Source organism: Haliotis asinina, chromosome 15, assembly GCF_037392515.1.
Source record: "Haliotis asinina isolate JCU_RB_2024 chromosome 15, JCU_Hal_asi_v2, whole genome shotgun sequence".
NCBI classification, from domain to species: domain Eukaryota; kingdom Metazoa; phylum Mollusca; class Gastropoda; order Lepetellida; family Haliotidae; genus Haliotis; species Haliotis asinina.
The window spans coordinates 7,234,632-7,251,848 of NC_090294.1; the positions used below are offsets into that span (position 1 = coordinate 7,234,632).

General features: G+C 38.7%; 1 protein-coding gene across 1 annotated transcript; it reads right to left on the reverse strand.

The window, feature by feature from the left end:
- Positions 1-11,316: 11,316 nt before the first annotated feature.
- LOC137265564 (uncharacterized) lies at positions 11,317-13,435 on the reverse strand. Its single transcript, XM_067800984.1, has 2 exons — positions 12,344-13,435; positions 11,317-12,288 (listed from the first exon to the last, which is right to left on the reverse strand). The coding sequence occupies exons 1-2, from the start codon at positions 13,433-13,435 to the stop codon at positions 11,317-11,319; spliced, it is 2,064 nt and encodes a 687-aa protein (XP_067657085.1).
- Between the last annotated feature and the right edge of the window lie 3,782 nt (positions 13,436-17,217).

Genomic DNA, 17,217 nt, shown 5'->3' on the forward strand with positions numbered 1-17,217 from the left:
TCAAAATCGGGAAAAAGATACGTTTTGTCAAAAAGAGATATCTCTCAAATTCTATATCGTTTTAAGGATACAGTAGAAAGATGATTTGGATTTCTGTATCATGGAGGTATGTCATTTCTGTAGAAAATGCAAATTCAATCCAGTGACATACATTGATTTTAGAACTAACTTGCAGCATAAATAGAGAATACTAAACTATGTCCCGTGAAATTATACCATAGTTATGAAACGAGTGAACGGGTTTGTCATCTAACGAGCGAAAGCGAGGCAGTGTAGGCGGTGTAACCGCAGTTTCTATCAAATTGTGCTGGAGATTATTATAATGAGGAGAATACTAAATTCGCTTGAGTGAAATACCACTTTTATTACTCGTTTGATACCAAATTAATTTACTCGTTTAATAAAAATGGTATAACACGGAAGGTCGTTTGTATCCTCTCTATATATATTATATGATAATTTGGCTTGGGGAATGTTTGTGATCATTTTATGCCAAAAACATATAATCCATTTAATATAAATTTAATATACATCAGGTATCTACCAAATTCTCCGTATATCATATACCCTGGAGTTGGATTTCTAAGACCCGCAGTATGTTTCATAAATTTCATATGTACTCTTTCAATTAGATGATGTTTTCGAACCCCGAAACTTCACGACCACAGACTTAACGTCCGCTAGAATCAACATGTACAACGAGGGATGATCACTTTAATCATTGTTACATCTCACCAGCTATGATATGTCAATATTAGCTTTAAATCAGCTTACTTCGAAACAAATGGAAAGGTAAGAATAATTATTCTTTATAATTGTATACCAAACAAAATTAACAGCTCTTTGTTCGTATTATTGTGCGTATTATTATAAACCCACACCAAATAAATGACACCAAACTTCAGGTGCACGCCTCTGACATATCAATTAAAATGATGGAACAGAACGACAGCAAGGCTCCCGTATGCCGTATGCACCTATAGGTCTTTCTTCACTCTTCATAGCTGACAGACGTTACGATACTGTGGAACCTATTGCCCGGTCTTACGTATGACTCTCAAAATGCACAACGTTGCGGGTAGGGGTAATGGACACGGTTCGAGTAAGAAAGCGTTATTTAGACAAATGTTATGCAAACATTACTTTCATTTCGTGAGTGCGACGTTTCGATACAAATTAATGCACCCTTGTCAAGATATGCACATTCCTGCTTCCCAGAACAGTCTACCCATCTTACATTTTCTCATCCCAAATAGCAGGGATTTTTTACGTTGTGGTAGATATGTTGCGTCTGTCTAGTCGTCGTGTCGTAGTCACTCTTGCCAACATCACCACCGCTCCTGAGGACGTTGCATGATCCAGCCGTAGATCTCGTTTTCGCTCTAGAGATGCCAATCACTACTTTGGACTACGGAGATATTATTGCTATGGTATCGGGATTCAATTACTTTGGTTTTTGTCAGCATAGAGGCGTGGAAAAAAGTCAGGTACTCATGAAATGGATTGACGTTTTCGTCTGTAAATTTTGCTTAAGATCTCCTCCAATCTTCAGGAGACTATGTTTGTCATAGGAGATCAGTGGACTTGCCATCTCATAGCTGAAATATCGGTAAGTGGGGTGTTAAACAACAAATACACGAACCAAATATCTGTAGTGTTATTCGTTTGAGACTCACGCCAACTATAGGTAAAATACTTTAAAGGTTTGCCGAACGCAGCAGGTGCACGTGAATGTGGTGCCACGAGTGTTGTTTGAAGAAGAATGTACACATCATTCGAGGTCTTCACACTGTGCAGGCGAGCAATTGTCTCTATTACGTGTTTTCAATGGATCGGCAGGCAGTTTCTCGTCCTTGTTGTTCCCAGAACACAGTAAACGGGTATTAAACATCCCAACTTTTCATCAAGAGATTATTTCAATTAAAGAACTTAAAAAGATTCTGAAATTCTATCTTTCTGATTCACAAAGAAATAAACTACAGTACAAGCTCAGTGTTGGCGTATTGGATAAGATAGATACATCTTTCAGACTTCTTTCACCACAGTGATATGCAGAGGATTAAGAAAGTCTGGAAATACTTTCTGCTGACGTCCACAGAGGTAACAAACATGTTAGACTGTCTGATCATTCTTTTTAGACCTGGGGTGTTCTATCAGAAATGGAAGGTAATAAAAAAACAGAAACGAAAGCCTTGCGCAAACGACGTGCTTCAGTCGTTAGACCCAGAGGAAAATATCTGAATGCGTCAGCCACTGTGCCTTCTCCACCTAACCATTGACACCTAATGTTAACGCATTGCGTTTATATAGTGTACAGAGCCATCCCATTCGTTCTGGCAAACGAAGCCCTTCCCCAAAATAACAAGGTATCTACTGCGGTGGATTTGGGCATCTTGCCCAGTTTCAGGACACGCAACCCAGACAGTCAGTCCAGCAGAGCGTGAGCAGTCAAGCGAAACACTCAAGGAGCACGTGAATAGTATTCTGTCGGATCGTCCAACAAGTTTGTCGGATCAAGAGTGGCATGTGATAATAACCCATTCAGTTTGGACAAAGACAACAGTGAAGTTCAGGAATGTGGAACAGTTGGTGGAAAGAGTACGGACTTTGAGCGCACTTTTGCAAAAGACTGATTTGGCTTGTTTATATAAATAGAGCACGTGTGTTTGAATCTTCAACTATTGCTTAAAGAAGCATTTAGTCTTTTGGCTTGATGTTAGTGATCCTAAGCTGACTGTATTTGTCCTTTGATATAAATTCAGGTACGCATTTAATAATATATCGGTTAAAATATGCAGAGTTTGTTACTGATTCAAGAACAAGTGCATTATTCAGATACTTTTCCTGAGGTTGTCAATCCTCTATTGAATCCTCTACCGTTAAGAAAAACAGAAAGTCTTTAAAGAATGAAAAACTTAAGATTTGTAAATTAGGTTAGGTGGAAGGAAAAGATTGTTTTTGAAAGTCATAAAACCGCCACAAATGTTATCGAAGATACTGGTTGCGTGTTAAAATTTGACATTAGTTCAGGGTATTTTCACATTCACATTCATCATAGCCAGCAGTAGTGGGTTGGGTTTTTTTTTTTTTTTTTTTTTTTTTTTTTTTTAATTTGGTGTGTATAATATTTCTGCTCTACAGTTTTGCCTGTTGGCCATTCTATTGGCCCGTGACCCCTGAATGTCCTGGGTAGAATAGGCCTTCAGTAACCCATGCTTGCCATACAAGGCGACTATACTTGTCGTAAGAGGACAACGGGTGGTCAGGCTCGCTGACTTGGTTGACACATGTCATCGGTTCCCAGTTGTGCACATCGATGCTCATGCTATTGATCACTGGATTGTCTGGATCAGACTCGATTATTTACAAACCACCGCCATATAGCTGGAATATTGCTGAGTGCGGCGTAAACCTAAACTCACTCACTACCAAAATCAAACCAAATAAATGCTATATTTTGAGGGTATTTTCCCAATATAGGAATGGGATTTCCATATAGGCATACAGGGAAGTATGGGATAAATATATATACCCAGGAAAACCAGGCTACCAAAAAGAGATTTGTCTTCGGAGGACATCCAACAAATACCCTCCCTTCGTGGTGTACTCCCTGCAAGCAAGGTCAAAACACTATTCAGTATTGGATCCACACAGCTGTACAACCTACGGGGGAGAGCCTGTGGGGAGCCTTCGACCCTCTTCGACCCTCCGCCGAAGAGATAGCTCCAAATCCTCCAGCACAGCAGCATTGCCCGCCGCAGAACCGCCGACCATCTTGCCCGCTCGGCTACAAATCCGACTGACACGTGTGATCGCCTGGGGAAGATCGAGGCTCGTGTGGAGCAAAACGCGACAATGATGGCGTCTTCTGTGTAGCAAACAGCGGCTTTGTTGGCCGACATCTTGTCTAGGCTGGACGACGACAACCATAAACTCAATGAGGATGTAGAAAATGTCGAGGAGGAACTAGAGGAGACCCATTTCAATATCTCCAATATAACACTGGCCATTGACGAACAAAACAGTAGCGTTTGTTGTCTGTGCTCGACTGACATAGTCTGCTACATTCCTTATGTCTTAAAATGAGGAAACGTAAGAAACAGTCTTCACTTTCAGAATGAAAGTACCTCACCATGATGTATTAAAAAATACATGCACATTCCTGATACCTTTTGACAAGAAATTAGACAACAATAGTAAAGATTTATATTCTGAAAGGTATATTTATTATACAACGAAAGCAAATAAAGATGTAAAAATATTCTAAAAAAGAAAGCTTTTCCAAACTTGGATGGTTTATGGTTTATTTCATATATATATTATGAGTATGCTTAAAAACCGAACTCATTTGAAAATAGCTATTCCGATTCATATTCAGTGGACAGTAACACCTGGTACCTGCTGAACGGTAAAATAGAGCTGAAATGTACATTAGTCAGTTATATGATTCTAACTGTGCACAAAAGGCACATGGAACATTTTAAAATATTTTATTAAACAACATGAAACACATTAAATCTCCAAGCGTGTGGTTACGCGTGTTCAGCATAAACACAGAGCAGTCTGGAACTTACAGAACTGCATATATAATGAAACATCAAACAAGCTGCCATTGGCGTGTAAATTGCTTTGTGATAAAAGGTACATTTGTATTTGAGAATAATATCAGAAACAGGCATCATAGGTTGCATGTATATGCTACATGTCTCTCATAGTAGGAGGCTGACGTACATTTCAGTGATTTCAGCATAATGCGGTATCGCACATTAGTGACAGGCATCCGTTTCATGTGAAGTCTGAACTGGATGCTTACTGCAGTTTATGTGCTTACGTTCAATCTTTGGGTAAACCGTCTTAACAAATGTGCAGCAATACATTTACTTCCCCATATAGAATATGTAATTGTGGACGACAACACCATTACTTAGGAACAAATAGTAAATGAAACAGTGAATCATTAACGAAGATCTAGTCAAAACCTGAACCGCTGACAATCTCAAGAAATGTGCCAGGTAACGAACATTTCAAAACAGCACGTTTTTCACTTGCCTGTGACATTATGTATGATCATTAATTTCATGCGAAATCCAACAGACGAACGTTCAGTATTAGAAATATTAGAAATACAGGAACAATAATAGAACTATTTATAGGCACAAGAGCCTTTAGTTATTTCCTGGAAACGAACATTCCAATCGACCGGTACTCTTCATTATTACGTTCAATGGGTCCTAAATCACATTGGCTAAGTTTTAGTATGTGCCCTGAATTTCCACTTGCTAGAGGAGGTTGTACTGAACATATGATCTCTTCCTTCTTACACCAAACAGTGCCATCGCTTCTGGGCCATTCAAAGAGTTGTTTCTTCTATTTTCCCTGAATATTATGTTGACTGTATGATCAGTATTGTTAATTTCAAGAACACTTCTGTGGTACCGCCTAGATAAGCTACATAAGAAAGGTGAGTATTCATGATCAGCTGCACCTCTGGGTTTCACGTGCACTTGACCTCAGTTTGTGCCCCCTCTGTAAGACAGCTAGTGGCACTTGGACTTCTGTTTCTGAAGAATGTGTGACTTGTGATTCCTGGGACAGTTGGTGCGGTTTCCAAACACTGGATTTTTTCTGATTGGTCTCATTCTGACTGGACACAAAATTGAACTTCACAGGCTTCCATTTCTTCATTCATTCACCGCAAGTGACTATGATTTTAATTCTATGTGCACTTTGAGAATTTACTGTGAATGGAAATAGTGCGGTACAAATGGACTATAATAATAATAACAGTACATACTTTCGCCTCATACGTCTGAAGAGTTCTAAAGAAGGTTGTAGAGTTTGATATCGGAGTTCTCAGTCGTGTACTTTGCTTAAAGATTAAGAAATATGATCTGTGAGAACTCTGGTTTGTATGTTCGGGTCATCTAATTTCTTAGAATGAGGTTTTCCATGTTGAACCCTACTGTTGTCATCACGTTCAAGGAACGCCAGGACACTCGATATGTTTATCTGTAGAGCCTTTGTCCTTTTTCTTTTGTCAATACAGTGCATTTATTACTGACGTTTGATAACTTGTAGCGACATAAACCAGTATGTGAACTCAACTGATTCAAACATCGATACATCTTGATGATTTTCCCTGAGACTACGAGACGCAGAAGAGGACGATTTGAGGTTTTCATTTCTTAGTTAGAATGAGTAAATATCTGAAATAAGAGCATTGCTAGGAAGCATTTTTTCTGATTTTCCCGCAATGCTTCTGTACGCCTTTGCTAAAGCTTTGTTTGTTCTACGTCTATGTCCTGGCATTTGGAAAGGGCAACCGACCCACCAACTGTTGATGTGAAGCTGCACCTTGACTCTCGTAGCCACACGTATCGAGTTCAGGTTCATTTTCAACTGCTGCAGCCACGAGCATTGTTTTCTTTGGAGACATGTGTCACTTCAAATTGGCAAGATTCTTTAGGTTTCTTCTTCAACAACTCGTTCCAATTTAGTTGAGATGACGGAACATAATTTTGACGCCATCTCTGTCGTTCTTTCCCTTGATATGCGTATATACTTTATGTATTTCAACAGGCGTTGTCCCATTATTGTCTGAAACATAACGATGAAATGTACATTACTAGTAACCGAAATGTACGTCACTATTTCTAAATTGATAATTGAGTGTTCGTTTGATTGGATAGAATGTCTTTGTGTGATACATTCACCTTTATGCTGTAATGCTACATCAAATGTCACTATTCATTTCATCATTCGGAGGAAAAATTGTCGGTCGAACTGAGGTGACCAAACATAAAGGCACTTCGGATGACTTGTGTATCATTAAACATAAGACGTGGTCTAACTATGTAGTTTCCTGTAGCTAAAATCATACTTTCTTAGCTGTGGAATATTTGATAAACAATAAAATCTATTTTTGAAAGATCTAGACATTTAATCTTGGTGGAATGTGGGCAAAATTACTATATCCCGTTTCCTGAAGTGTTGCGAGCATATAAAGTTGACGTCAGCTTAGACGTGAAACTAAAACATTTTCACATAAATTAATCGCAAATAGCCATGTGGATTAGTTTTATGAATTTTACTACGCATATTCATTCAAAATATCTCAGGTTTATTGACGAGTTTAGGTCTTTGAACGTTGAAAATAGAATGTTTTGTCTTGCAATGAGTGTAAGTCGAACAGACAACAGGAAGTACATGGTCAGCTTTGCGTAAAGCTTTATGCATCGTAGATGTAGTTTCGTATTCTTTGGTAACGTACATTTCGGTAACATATCTTTCAGATTATGCATTTATATGGAACATTATGCTTATTTCAAGTAGGAACAATGAGCAACTCACTTCCGTATATTTTCATATATTCACAAACATCCCTTTGTACATTAAACAATTCTCTTGTTAGAAACAAAATCGGGTAACGTACATTTCATCTTTAATATTACAACTTGATTAATGCATTTAAACAACTTTCAACAGCACAACAGAATTTATCATTTCTTTAATGAGTATTTAATTCTTTTGAAAACATATGATTCTTTAATGTAAATCAAACATACGTTTTCATATCCTCGATAGTAATCAATGTTGATAAGACGAAGTCTCAGTAACGTACATTTCCATAGATATTAATATTCTTAGTGATCCATTCCTCGTCATGAAAAAATTCTGTTGAGGAAGAGGGACACATATTCATCCTTGATCATCAACGATGAAGTCGCCCTGTCGTTCCTATACCTATGTAAACTACATTATGGTTGTGTTTGAGACAGGATGACATTAGAAAATTGTATTTTTCCCATATTTGGCATTATTTAAGTGGGAAGTACTTGCTTTGAAACGGTGTAACTAAGTCAAATAATTGTACTTGTGGCACACATCGGTATGCATAAATATTTATTGTGATCACAGGTTCAAACTTTTCTGAATAATGCTCGGACATGCCTTGGACGTCCTTTTTGCGTTTCAGTGTATGCCCACTGTGCCCGTGTGAATGATGTAACATTTCAAGACACGGTGCTGTCCTCCGCTGAAACTGGGTGTGTAGTTTGTGATTGACATTGCTTGCAATGATCGTGGTGATATATTGAGTCACAGTGTAAATATGCTTCTATATGGGACCAGGGGTCCACTGTAAACACGTCTGTGCTGTATGATTTTGTTCGTCTCAAATACCAACTTGAAATGTTGCAACCAGAAACTACAAAATGCAACCGTATACACATATAAAGCTACACTTGGCACACGTTATTAATATTTTCTTGTTCAAAGAGCACAGACTCCAACTGGAAGACAGAATAATGAGGGTGTAAACTGGAATAATGACCCTGATGGCGATACTGACAGTGATTGAATTACGGATATTATTCATGATGTCATGCATTTTCTATGAAGCAGGAAACAATTATCTTAATCAATCTCGAACTAATTCTATTATAGTATTGTGTTCTAAATGCTAAATACCAAACCTCAACCATGATACATAAATATATATTGGGCATCCTGAGAAACATGATTTTGTTTGATTTCAATAGGTGCTGTATGCTTCAACATAACACGTGAACAAGCAATAACTGAAGTAATGCCAAACACGGAACGGCATATCATTAATTGACAACATCCCTCATTTTACAAGAACGACAAAAGAATATTTCAAACAAAGCTAAAGAAACCTATCCAGGTGTTGCATACTCTTCAAAAAAGTAGCGGAACCTGAACTTTCAAATTGAACAGGAAGTGTAAACGTTGACAAACGTTTCAAGTACAGACATCTTATGAACGCACCCCCAATTCCTTCTATTATCACCCATAAACTGGTATTTAACCTAACAACATTCACTCGAAGCAGGCTATCAGCCGACACTCTATTATATTGAATGTACTAGTGGTTACTTGTCATTGCCTTGATAAATAATGCGGATAACATGATAGAAAATGTCAAATTATGTATTTTGTTGATTTATTGAATACAATGTATTACATCAGTTGCTGACAGGGAAATGTTAGAGAACACTTCATTTACACACCCCTGTGTACAATTAATAATGATGATTTTGGTAGAGTTGTTAATTGCGTGCACTACAAGTTTGCTACAAGTACTAAGCAGCATTCAATAATTTCAGAAGGTACCCAAACAATCCTGAATAGTAATACACTGCCGCTGTTACAGGTCATTGGTCTCCTTCCTCTGCAAGCTGTCACCGTTCTTCTGTCTATTGTTTGATAGTCACATAGACAGATTCCTTCATAAAAATGCATAAAATCGGTCATTTTCGATGTGATTAGGTTGTCTGACAAAACATCCACTTGCAAAGTTTCATCATTGGATGAAGAGGTATTTACAAAAAACGGGGCCCACATGCATTTCATGCCAAACTGTAGTTCAGGTTAAAACTGTACTTTTTTGCACTTCACATGGGGTGAAGTGAACTGTATTCTGAAACCGTGATTCATAAACGTCTTGATGCTGGTATTAATTGTGTGACTACTAACACATGTATGCAGTTACTCAGTTATAATTACTCATAATTATCCATACAGTGTTGAATGCAGGTTGTACACATCTCATTTATCTCGTAATTCTTTCTGAACAGTACATGTGATGAAGATGAAATCGAGCTTTGTCACTGACAAACGTGTTTCTTAAATCAAATGACGTTGCACAGATAAAAGTGATACGAGTAGTCAACATTATGTCTGTAGCATTCAGTTTTTCTGTAAGGATTTTGTAAGTTTTCATACCACCAATAAATGTTTCAATCTGTGAACCCTCGTTTGATGGGCCACTCTTTTTCTAAACAACTTTGGCATTGTGGACATCACATGGAGCAAAAAGGACCTGAACACTGAAACCTTTCTCTACCATTATAGAAGCATTGGGATCACACAAAGTAGGTAGAGTAGATCTTTCTACAAATTTGCCTGTCTGAAGCAGACCAACCATAAGCGGGTGAAATATATGAAATTAAACCACGATTTGAGCCAACAACAAGAAATTTGACAGATTTCCTGTTTATATATCTATTGTAAGTGATTCTCTGGGATGTGAGGGTTAAAGGTATTTTGGTAGGACACTCAGTTGTACTACAGGGATATTTCTTCTCCTGGTTCTGTGGAGTAATAACATTAACCGTAATAGTGCATCAAGTGACCAGGAACTGGTCAAGACTAACAAACACACACTCAAACATTCTGTACAAAATGAAATGATGTTTATATGCTAACCAAATGTCGTCGTCCCGAAGAATGCCGCACACACAACAAAGTGATTAGTTGGTTGCCATAATTCTCTTTTCACAGCTACAATCCATCTGTCGATTTCTTGAGTGGGAAAATAAAATAAATAAATGGAGGGTTTACAGTAACTGAGTAGAATCAAACATATATACACATTTCATATCTAAATATAGAGATACACAAAATATGTGTTGAAACAACCCAACATTAATACAAGCTCAAACATGCCATATTGATAAACCCAACTTTAATACAATGTCAAAGATGCCACATGAATATCAGAGCAGTCTTATATCGGCTCTTCAGCCCTTGTTACACATGCGGTTCAATCACAACCTAGTATCATAACGGCTCTTCAGCCCGTGAATTGCATTCAATCAAAGCGAAGTATCACAGCACTCTTCAGCCTTAGAGACTCGTGATGTAACGGTTTTCTCCAACTAGGACGTGACACGCATTAATTATCAACTCAGTATTATAATGCCTCCACAGCCTAAAGTAAACAATAATTTCATTCACTCTCAACATACTGCTCTCTAGCTTTTTACAGAGAAAAATACATAAATTGCATAGACGCAGTATTATAATGGCTCTTCAGCACCAGTCCAAATTCTTGTTGTCAGGAAACTAAATACACATGCATCACTGACGCCAAGTATTCTCATGGCTCTTCAGCCAACAGGAAACACATCCCTGCAATACAGGAAATTATGTTATTCACACAATTATGTAAATGTTACAAATTTATAAAATTTGTCAATTCGAAAAACCAACTGACCGTAGCTGCACGTGAAGCGAGAATGACGTACACGACTTACACTACCTTTTTATACCCACATTGCAGCGCCATCTACCAATCAACACAACTACCCTGTCCAGAGTTACATACCCTAGAGAAAGCAATTTCCTTCTCATTCATTCTTCAACCGAAGGGAATAACATTTCTCCAGCCCCCACATTCCACTCTAACAGACAACACAACACATTATATCAACACAGGGCTCGCTGTGCACTACACGGCCAAGAGAATCAAAGAAAGTCAGAGCCCGAGAGAGAGGGAAACCTTTAGCCTGTTTAGCAACTATCCTTGATGTATCCATCTTTAGCTTTGTCACTTCGCCAGCGTCCGTGTCTCTTGAACATCCTATCTGGAACTCCATTGTTAGCTGCTGCAGTAGCCCCACCACTACGCAAACTGTGTAGTCCATATTTCTTAATGTTATCAACAAAAGGACTGAAAGCTTCTAAAAATAATTCCCTCAACCTACTATATGACATAGGCGTATTATCTTTTCTTAGTCTATAACCACTGGCACATTTAGACACATTCCTGAATATAAAGCAAACAGAATCAGGATCAATTTTGGCCTGAACCAAATACCTTTCCAAACAACTTACCGGACACAATTTTGTATTAGTCCGACCAATAACTAGCCAGGCACCATCTCTATAAATATCTGTTTTGGATTGGTCAATAAACAACATCATATGAGACTGAAAACATACGATATCAGCTCGAGTAATATTCAATAATTCAGCCGATCTAAGAAATCCTGCATAGCCAAGTAAACAAATTGCTAATATTCTCAAATCCATTAGAGAATCACAATGACGTCTTGCATCATACAATTGTTCTAAAACAGCCGCTGTAACTGGTTCTTTCTTAACCACCTTTCGAACGAGCTTTCTCTTTGCAGCTTCAACAACATTTTTAACTAAACCATTCTCTGTTGGACTGACCAAGCCAACACTGCAATGAGCATGTCTCAAGCCATAATAAGCATTCAAAACAGGAGACACTGAATCACTTTCTTGCACAATAGACAACAAATATATTGCACAATGCAAATGAGAAATAGGCAGCGCATCAGACATATTATTATTCCTTGCCCACCTTTTCCATGCCGCATAAGCCATACTATACTTCTTGGTTGTGGAATCAGCTCTTGCATGAGATATCAAATCAGGCAGTCCATATGCGAGATCCCGAACATGAGAAGGGAGACAACCAATCTCATCTTCATAAACGTCATGAAACACGCCTGTAACAGGGACATCAACATTAACGAAAATCAAGCAACAGTGCTAACATGTTAAAATCTAAATCGTGTTCACCAAACAAACCTCCCCTTATCCTACTAGCAACATATGCTTCTCTTGACCTTGGCAGATATATGCAATCTTTCACTTGCGGTATGTATTGCGATTGTGAACACAGTATTTGCCAGAAATAAGACGACTTCCACTCTGGAACAACAAGCGTGCCCACAGCCTTACATTCAGCCATATATCCAATAACCCTGGGTATCAAACACACAGGGGGGACAACCCAGTTCATGACTCCTCTCCAATTCACAGTGAAGCAATCTACAGCCGAAGACCCTGGATTGCTATAACGGGAGTTAAAAGTAGTCAGCTTCGCATTGTAGTATGAAGCACATCGATCAACCTGGTGTGGTCCCCATTTCTTGTCAATACTCTGAAACACACCTTCGCTAATCCCCCAGTCGTCATGATCCTCCAGTCGACTGAGAAAATCAGCTTCTTCATTTTCATTGCGAGGGATCCACTGGATTTGCAAATCTATGTTGTTGTCAAAACAAATATTGAAAACTTGCAACGCAATAGATTGCAGATTTGATTTCATGCTACCTCTTTCAACTATGTTTACCACATTTTGATTATCAGTGAACCACTTGACCCTTTCATGTCTTAAGCCTGATGCTAAACTGTTCAAAACCATGTTCACTGCTTGAAGTTCACGCCATGTGGAACTATAACCACCCTCTTCTTCAGACCACTGGCCATGTGACACCACCTTGTTCACATCTACACAATAACCGCCATACCCCATATCACTAGCATCTGAATACACTAACCTCCTCATACCTGCTGATTGAATCAAACGTCTTGACACATAACGCCAAATATTGTCCAGCCAAAACTGTAACTGATGCTTACTGCAGTCAGTGAGTCTTATTTTACTCCTCCAAGACCTAGCAGTAACAATATCCATACTCAAAGATCTAGTCATTAATTGAGCAAGGCCACCAAGCACTAATTTCATAGAAATGATCTGCCCTACAACAGAAGCTACACTCCTCACTGGTACCAGACTCGAACTAAGACTCTGTACATGACGTATAGTAGAGACAAGCTTGTCAATTTTCCTGTTAAGCACACTCAATGACATTGTTGTAGTATCAATGCTAAAGCCTAATCACTCCAAGGATTGTGAGGGAGACCACAAGGACTTTTCTACCTTTGGTGCAAAACCAGAGGCAATAATATCTTCTTTGACTGTAGAACCTATAGCAAGTGTATGCATATTCGAATCTCCTGATAATATGCCATCATCCAAAAAAGTGACAATTCTGTAACCTTCTGCCCGCCATTTCTTCACAAGCTGTCTCATAACCTTAGTAAATACGTATGGTGCCGAAGTCAAGCCAAATGGCAACACCAGAAATTTGTAGAAATGTATCCTACCAGTACTATCTGGCCAAGCAAAACCAAGAAACTCTGTATGAGACGAGGAAATGTCAAAGTGGTGATATGCCGAATGTATGTCAAATTTAACTAAATAGTCATTCTGACGTATATAGAATAAAGCCGTTTTCCAATCCTCATATTTCACACTAGACTTTAACACATAATCATTCACTTTCGACAGATCCAAAATCAAACGTTTTTTGCCTGAGGACTGCACTGATACAGAAAGAGGGTTGACGACTACAGGGGGCGTGTCGCATTCACAAATCAATTTTTTCTTCTTCAGTTCATCAATAGCTTTTGTCACAAAACTTGCGTACTGTATTGCCGACTGGTTGTTTCTGGAAAACATATTAGGAGGTCTGGTTAAAAAAGGAATTTTATAGCCATTTTCAATGATATCTAGTACAAATTATGAAGAACCAATAGATTTCCAAAATGCAAAACACCTTTTAAGCCGACCCTTAACCAAAATCTCCGACATTCCCTGTTCATATTCTGCATAGTTTTCAGTAAGACTTTCAGTATAAACATCACCGACAGCATTTGAACATTCGTGAAAAGTACACTTAACTGATAAGTCCTGTCTCTGCTCACTAGGCCGACTGGCCTGCTGTACTTCCGGTTTGTGTTCCTTGACTTCCGCCACAAGTATAGGGGCAGTCTCTCCGGAAGTGGGTAAACTCGCCACAGGCAAAACATGCTCCTGAACGCTGACCTCTGGTACGAAAGGGATGGTTAACTGACTGGATATGCTGAGGACCGTTAGAAACACTAGCCAGTTGCTGCACGAGTCGAGTAACCGTTGAAGTCCTGCGAGGTGTTCTACTTGCATACGGGGCGTATCTTCCACGCTTCTGTCGCAATTTCCTGACAACTCTACTGTTCGCACGGACAATTGCCCTATCATCGTCAGAATTGTCGGCAAGTTCATTAGAAACATATTGCCTCACTGTCTCCCAGCCGCCTTCAGAAGAATCCGCAATCCTGATATGTTTGTTTCTCAGTTTTAAACGTTCAATTTCTGATCTGATCATGGCCTCAGCATCTTCCAGCATCTGGTTGTGAACAGATGCGATCGCATGTTGTAAGCTCTGAATAGTCTCTTCATTAAAATTGTACTGGATTTTGTTACCTTCCTTCGACCAAACATAGTCCTTGTCAGCTTTAAGTTTCTTGAGATCAGTTGTAGTTTGACTGAATTCCCCTCTAAGGGCCGATATCTTGATCTCCAGAGCATCATGAAGCTCTCGCTTATTTGTCTCCAAGTTTTTCAAAATGGCGTCAATCTTCGCCTCCATTGTCAATTCGAAAAACAAACTGACCGTAGCTGCACGTGAAGCGAGAATGACGTACTCGGCTTACACTACCTTTTTATACCCACATTGCAGCGCCATCTACCAATGAACACAACTACCCTGTCCAGAGTTACATACCCTAGAGAAAGCAATTTCCTTCTCATTCATTCTTCAACCGAAGGAAATAACATAGAACACTTCATTTACACACCCCTGTGTACAATTAATAATGATGATTTTGGTAGAGTTGGTAATTGCGTGAAACACCCTAAATGATAGCTGGACAATGTCCTTGGGTGCACTAACATTTTGCTACAAGTACTAAGCAGCATTCAATAATTTCAGAAGGTACCCAAATAATCCTGAATAGTAATACACTGCCGCTGTTGCAGGTCATTGGTCTCCTTCCTCTGCAAGCTGTCACCGTTCTGCTGTCTATTGTTTGATAGTCACATAGACAGATTCCTTCATAAAAATGCATAAAATCGGTCATTTACGATGTGATTAGGTTGTCTGACAAAACATCCACTTGCACAGTTTCATCATTGGATGAAGAGGTATTTACAAAAAACAGGGCCCACATGCATTTCATGCCAAACTGTAGTTCAGGTTAAAACTGTACTTTTTTACACTTCACATGGTGAACTGTATTTCTGAAACCGTGATTCATAAACGTCTTGATGCTGGTATTAATTGTGTGACTACTAACACATGTATGCAGTTACTCAGTTATAATTACTCATAATTATCCATACAGTGTTGAATGCAGGTTGTACACATCTCATTTATCTCGTAATTCTATCTGAACAGTGTATGTGATGAAGATGAAATCAAGCTTTGTCACTGACAAACGTGTTTCTTAAATCAAATGACGTTGCACAGATAAAAGTGATACGAGTAGTCAACATTATGTCTGTAGCATTCAGTTTTTCTGTAAGGATTTTGTAAGTTTTCATACCACCAATAAATGTTTCAATCTGTGAACCCTCGTTTGATGGGCCACTCTTTTTCTAAACAACTTTGGCATTGTGGACATCACATGGAGCAAAAAGGACCTGAACACTGAAACCTTTCTCTACCATTATAGAAGCATTGGGATCACACAAAGTAGGTAGAGTAGATCTTTCTACAAATTTGCCTGTCTGAAGCAGACCAACCATAAGCGGGTGAAATATATGAAATTAAACCACGATTTGAGCCAACAACAAGAAATTTGACAGATTTCCTGTTTATATATCTATTGTAAGTGATTCTCTGGGATGTGAGGGTTAATGGTATTTTGGTAGGACACTCAGTTGTACTACAGGGATATTTCTTCTCCTGGTTCTGTGGAGTAATAACATTAACCGTAATAGTGCATCAAGTGACCAGGAACTGGTCAAGACTAACAAACACACACTCAAACATTCTGTACAAAATGAAATGATGTTTATATGCTAACCAAATGTCGTCGTCCCGAAGAATGCCGCACACACAACAAAGTGATTAGTTGGTTGCCATAATTCTCTTTTCACAGCTACAATCCATCTGTCGATTTCTTGAGTGGGAAAATAAATCCCCGTCTGTTAAACACATGGGAACACAAGAACATGATTCGGGCATGGTGAATATTGGTGATAATTGTGTGTCGAAGATGGCAGTTGCTATGTGTTTCCAGCGTACACAGAGGAGTGGATTATCGGAGTGGACTTCCGACTCAGTTTGTCGCAAATCGAAAGTCGACTTTATGGATGTTCGTTCAGCACATATCACTACAAATGGAACATACAACCCTTCTTAAGCTATATACATTTATGAGATTTTGCTACCTCACTGCATAAGCAGTTGCCTTAAACACTGACATTGTCCAACAAGAGAATAATTGTAACCTAAGTGTACATATAATGGCATGAAGAAACGTGGCATATCTCAAAAGAGATCGAATCACTGTATCAAAGCTTCAGAGTTCAGAATATGCATACAGCTATAGCCACAAAGCAAATTAAACAACACTGGAATGAATACACACGTTTATTGGATGTCCATAAACACAGTCCACAGTTCACAACGGTAGCGCTTGTAATCCTGCATGTAATGCATAACTGTTCTGTATATTTCCATCTTCCAGAATCGTGTAGTACTGCCGGATGAAACGAAACCAGAAGTGGGAGCAATTTCCCCTAAGTCTGAAATAATAAATACCTGG

What these genes read in the sequence shown, in the direction of transcription:
- LOC137265564 (XM_067800984.1), bottom strand. Translation starts at nt 13,435, where the DNA reads ATGTCATTGAGTGTGCTTAACAGGAAAATTGACAAGCTTGTCTCTACT. An exon ending in TGTTTGGTGAACACGATTTA is followed by an intron (nt 12,289 to 12,343) that starts GATTTTAACATG and finishes GATGTCCCTGTT; the next exon opens with ACAGGCGTGTTTCATGACGT.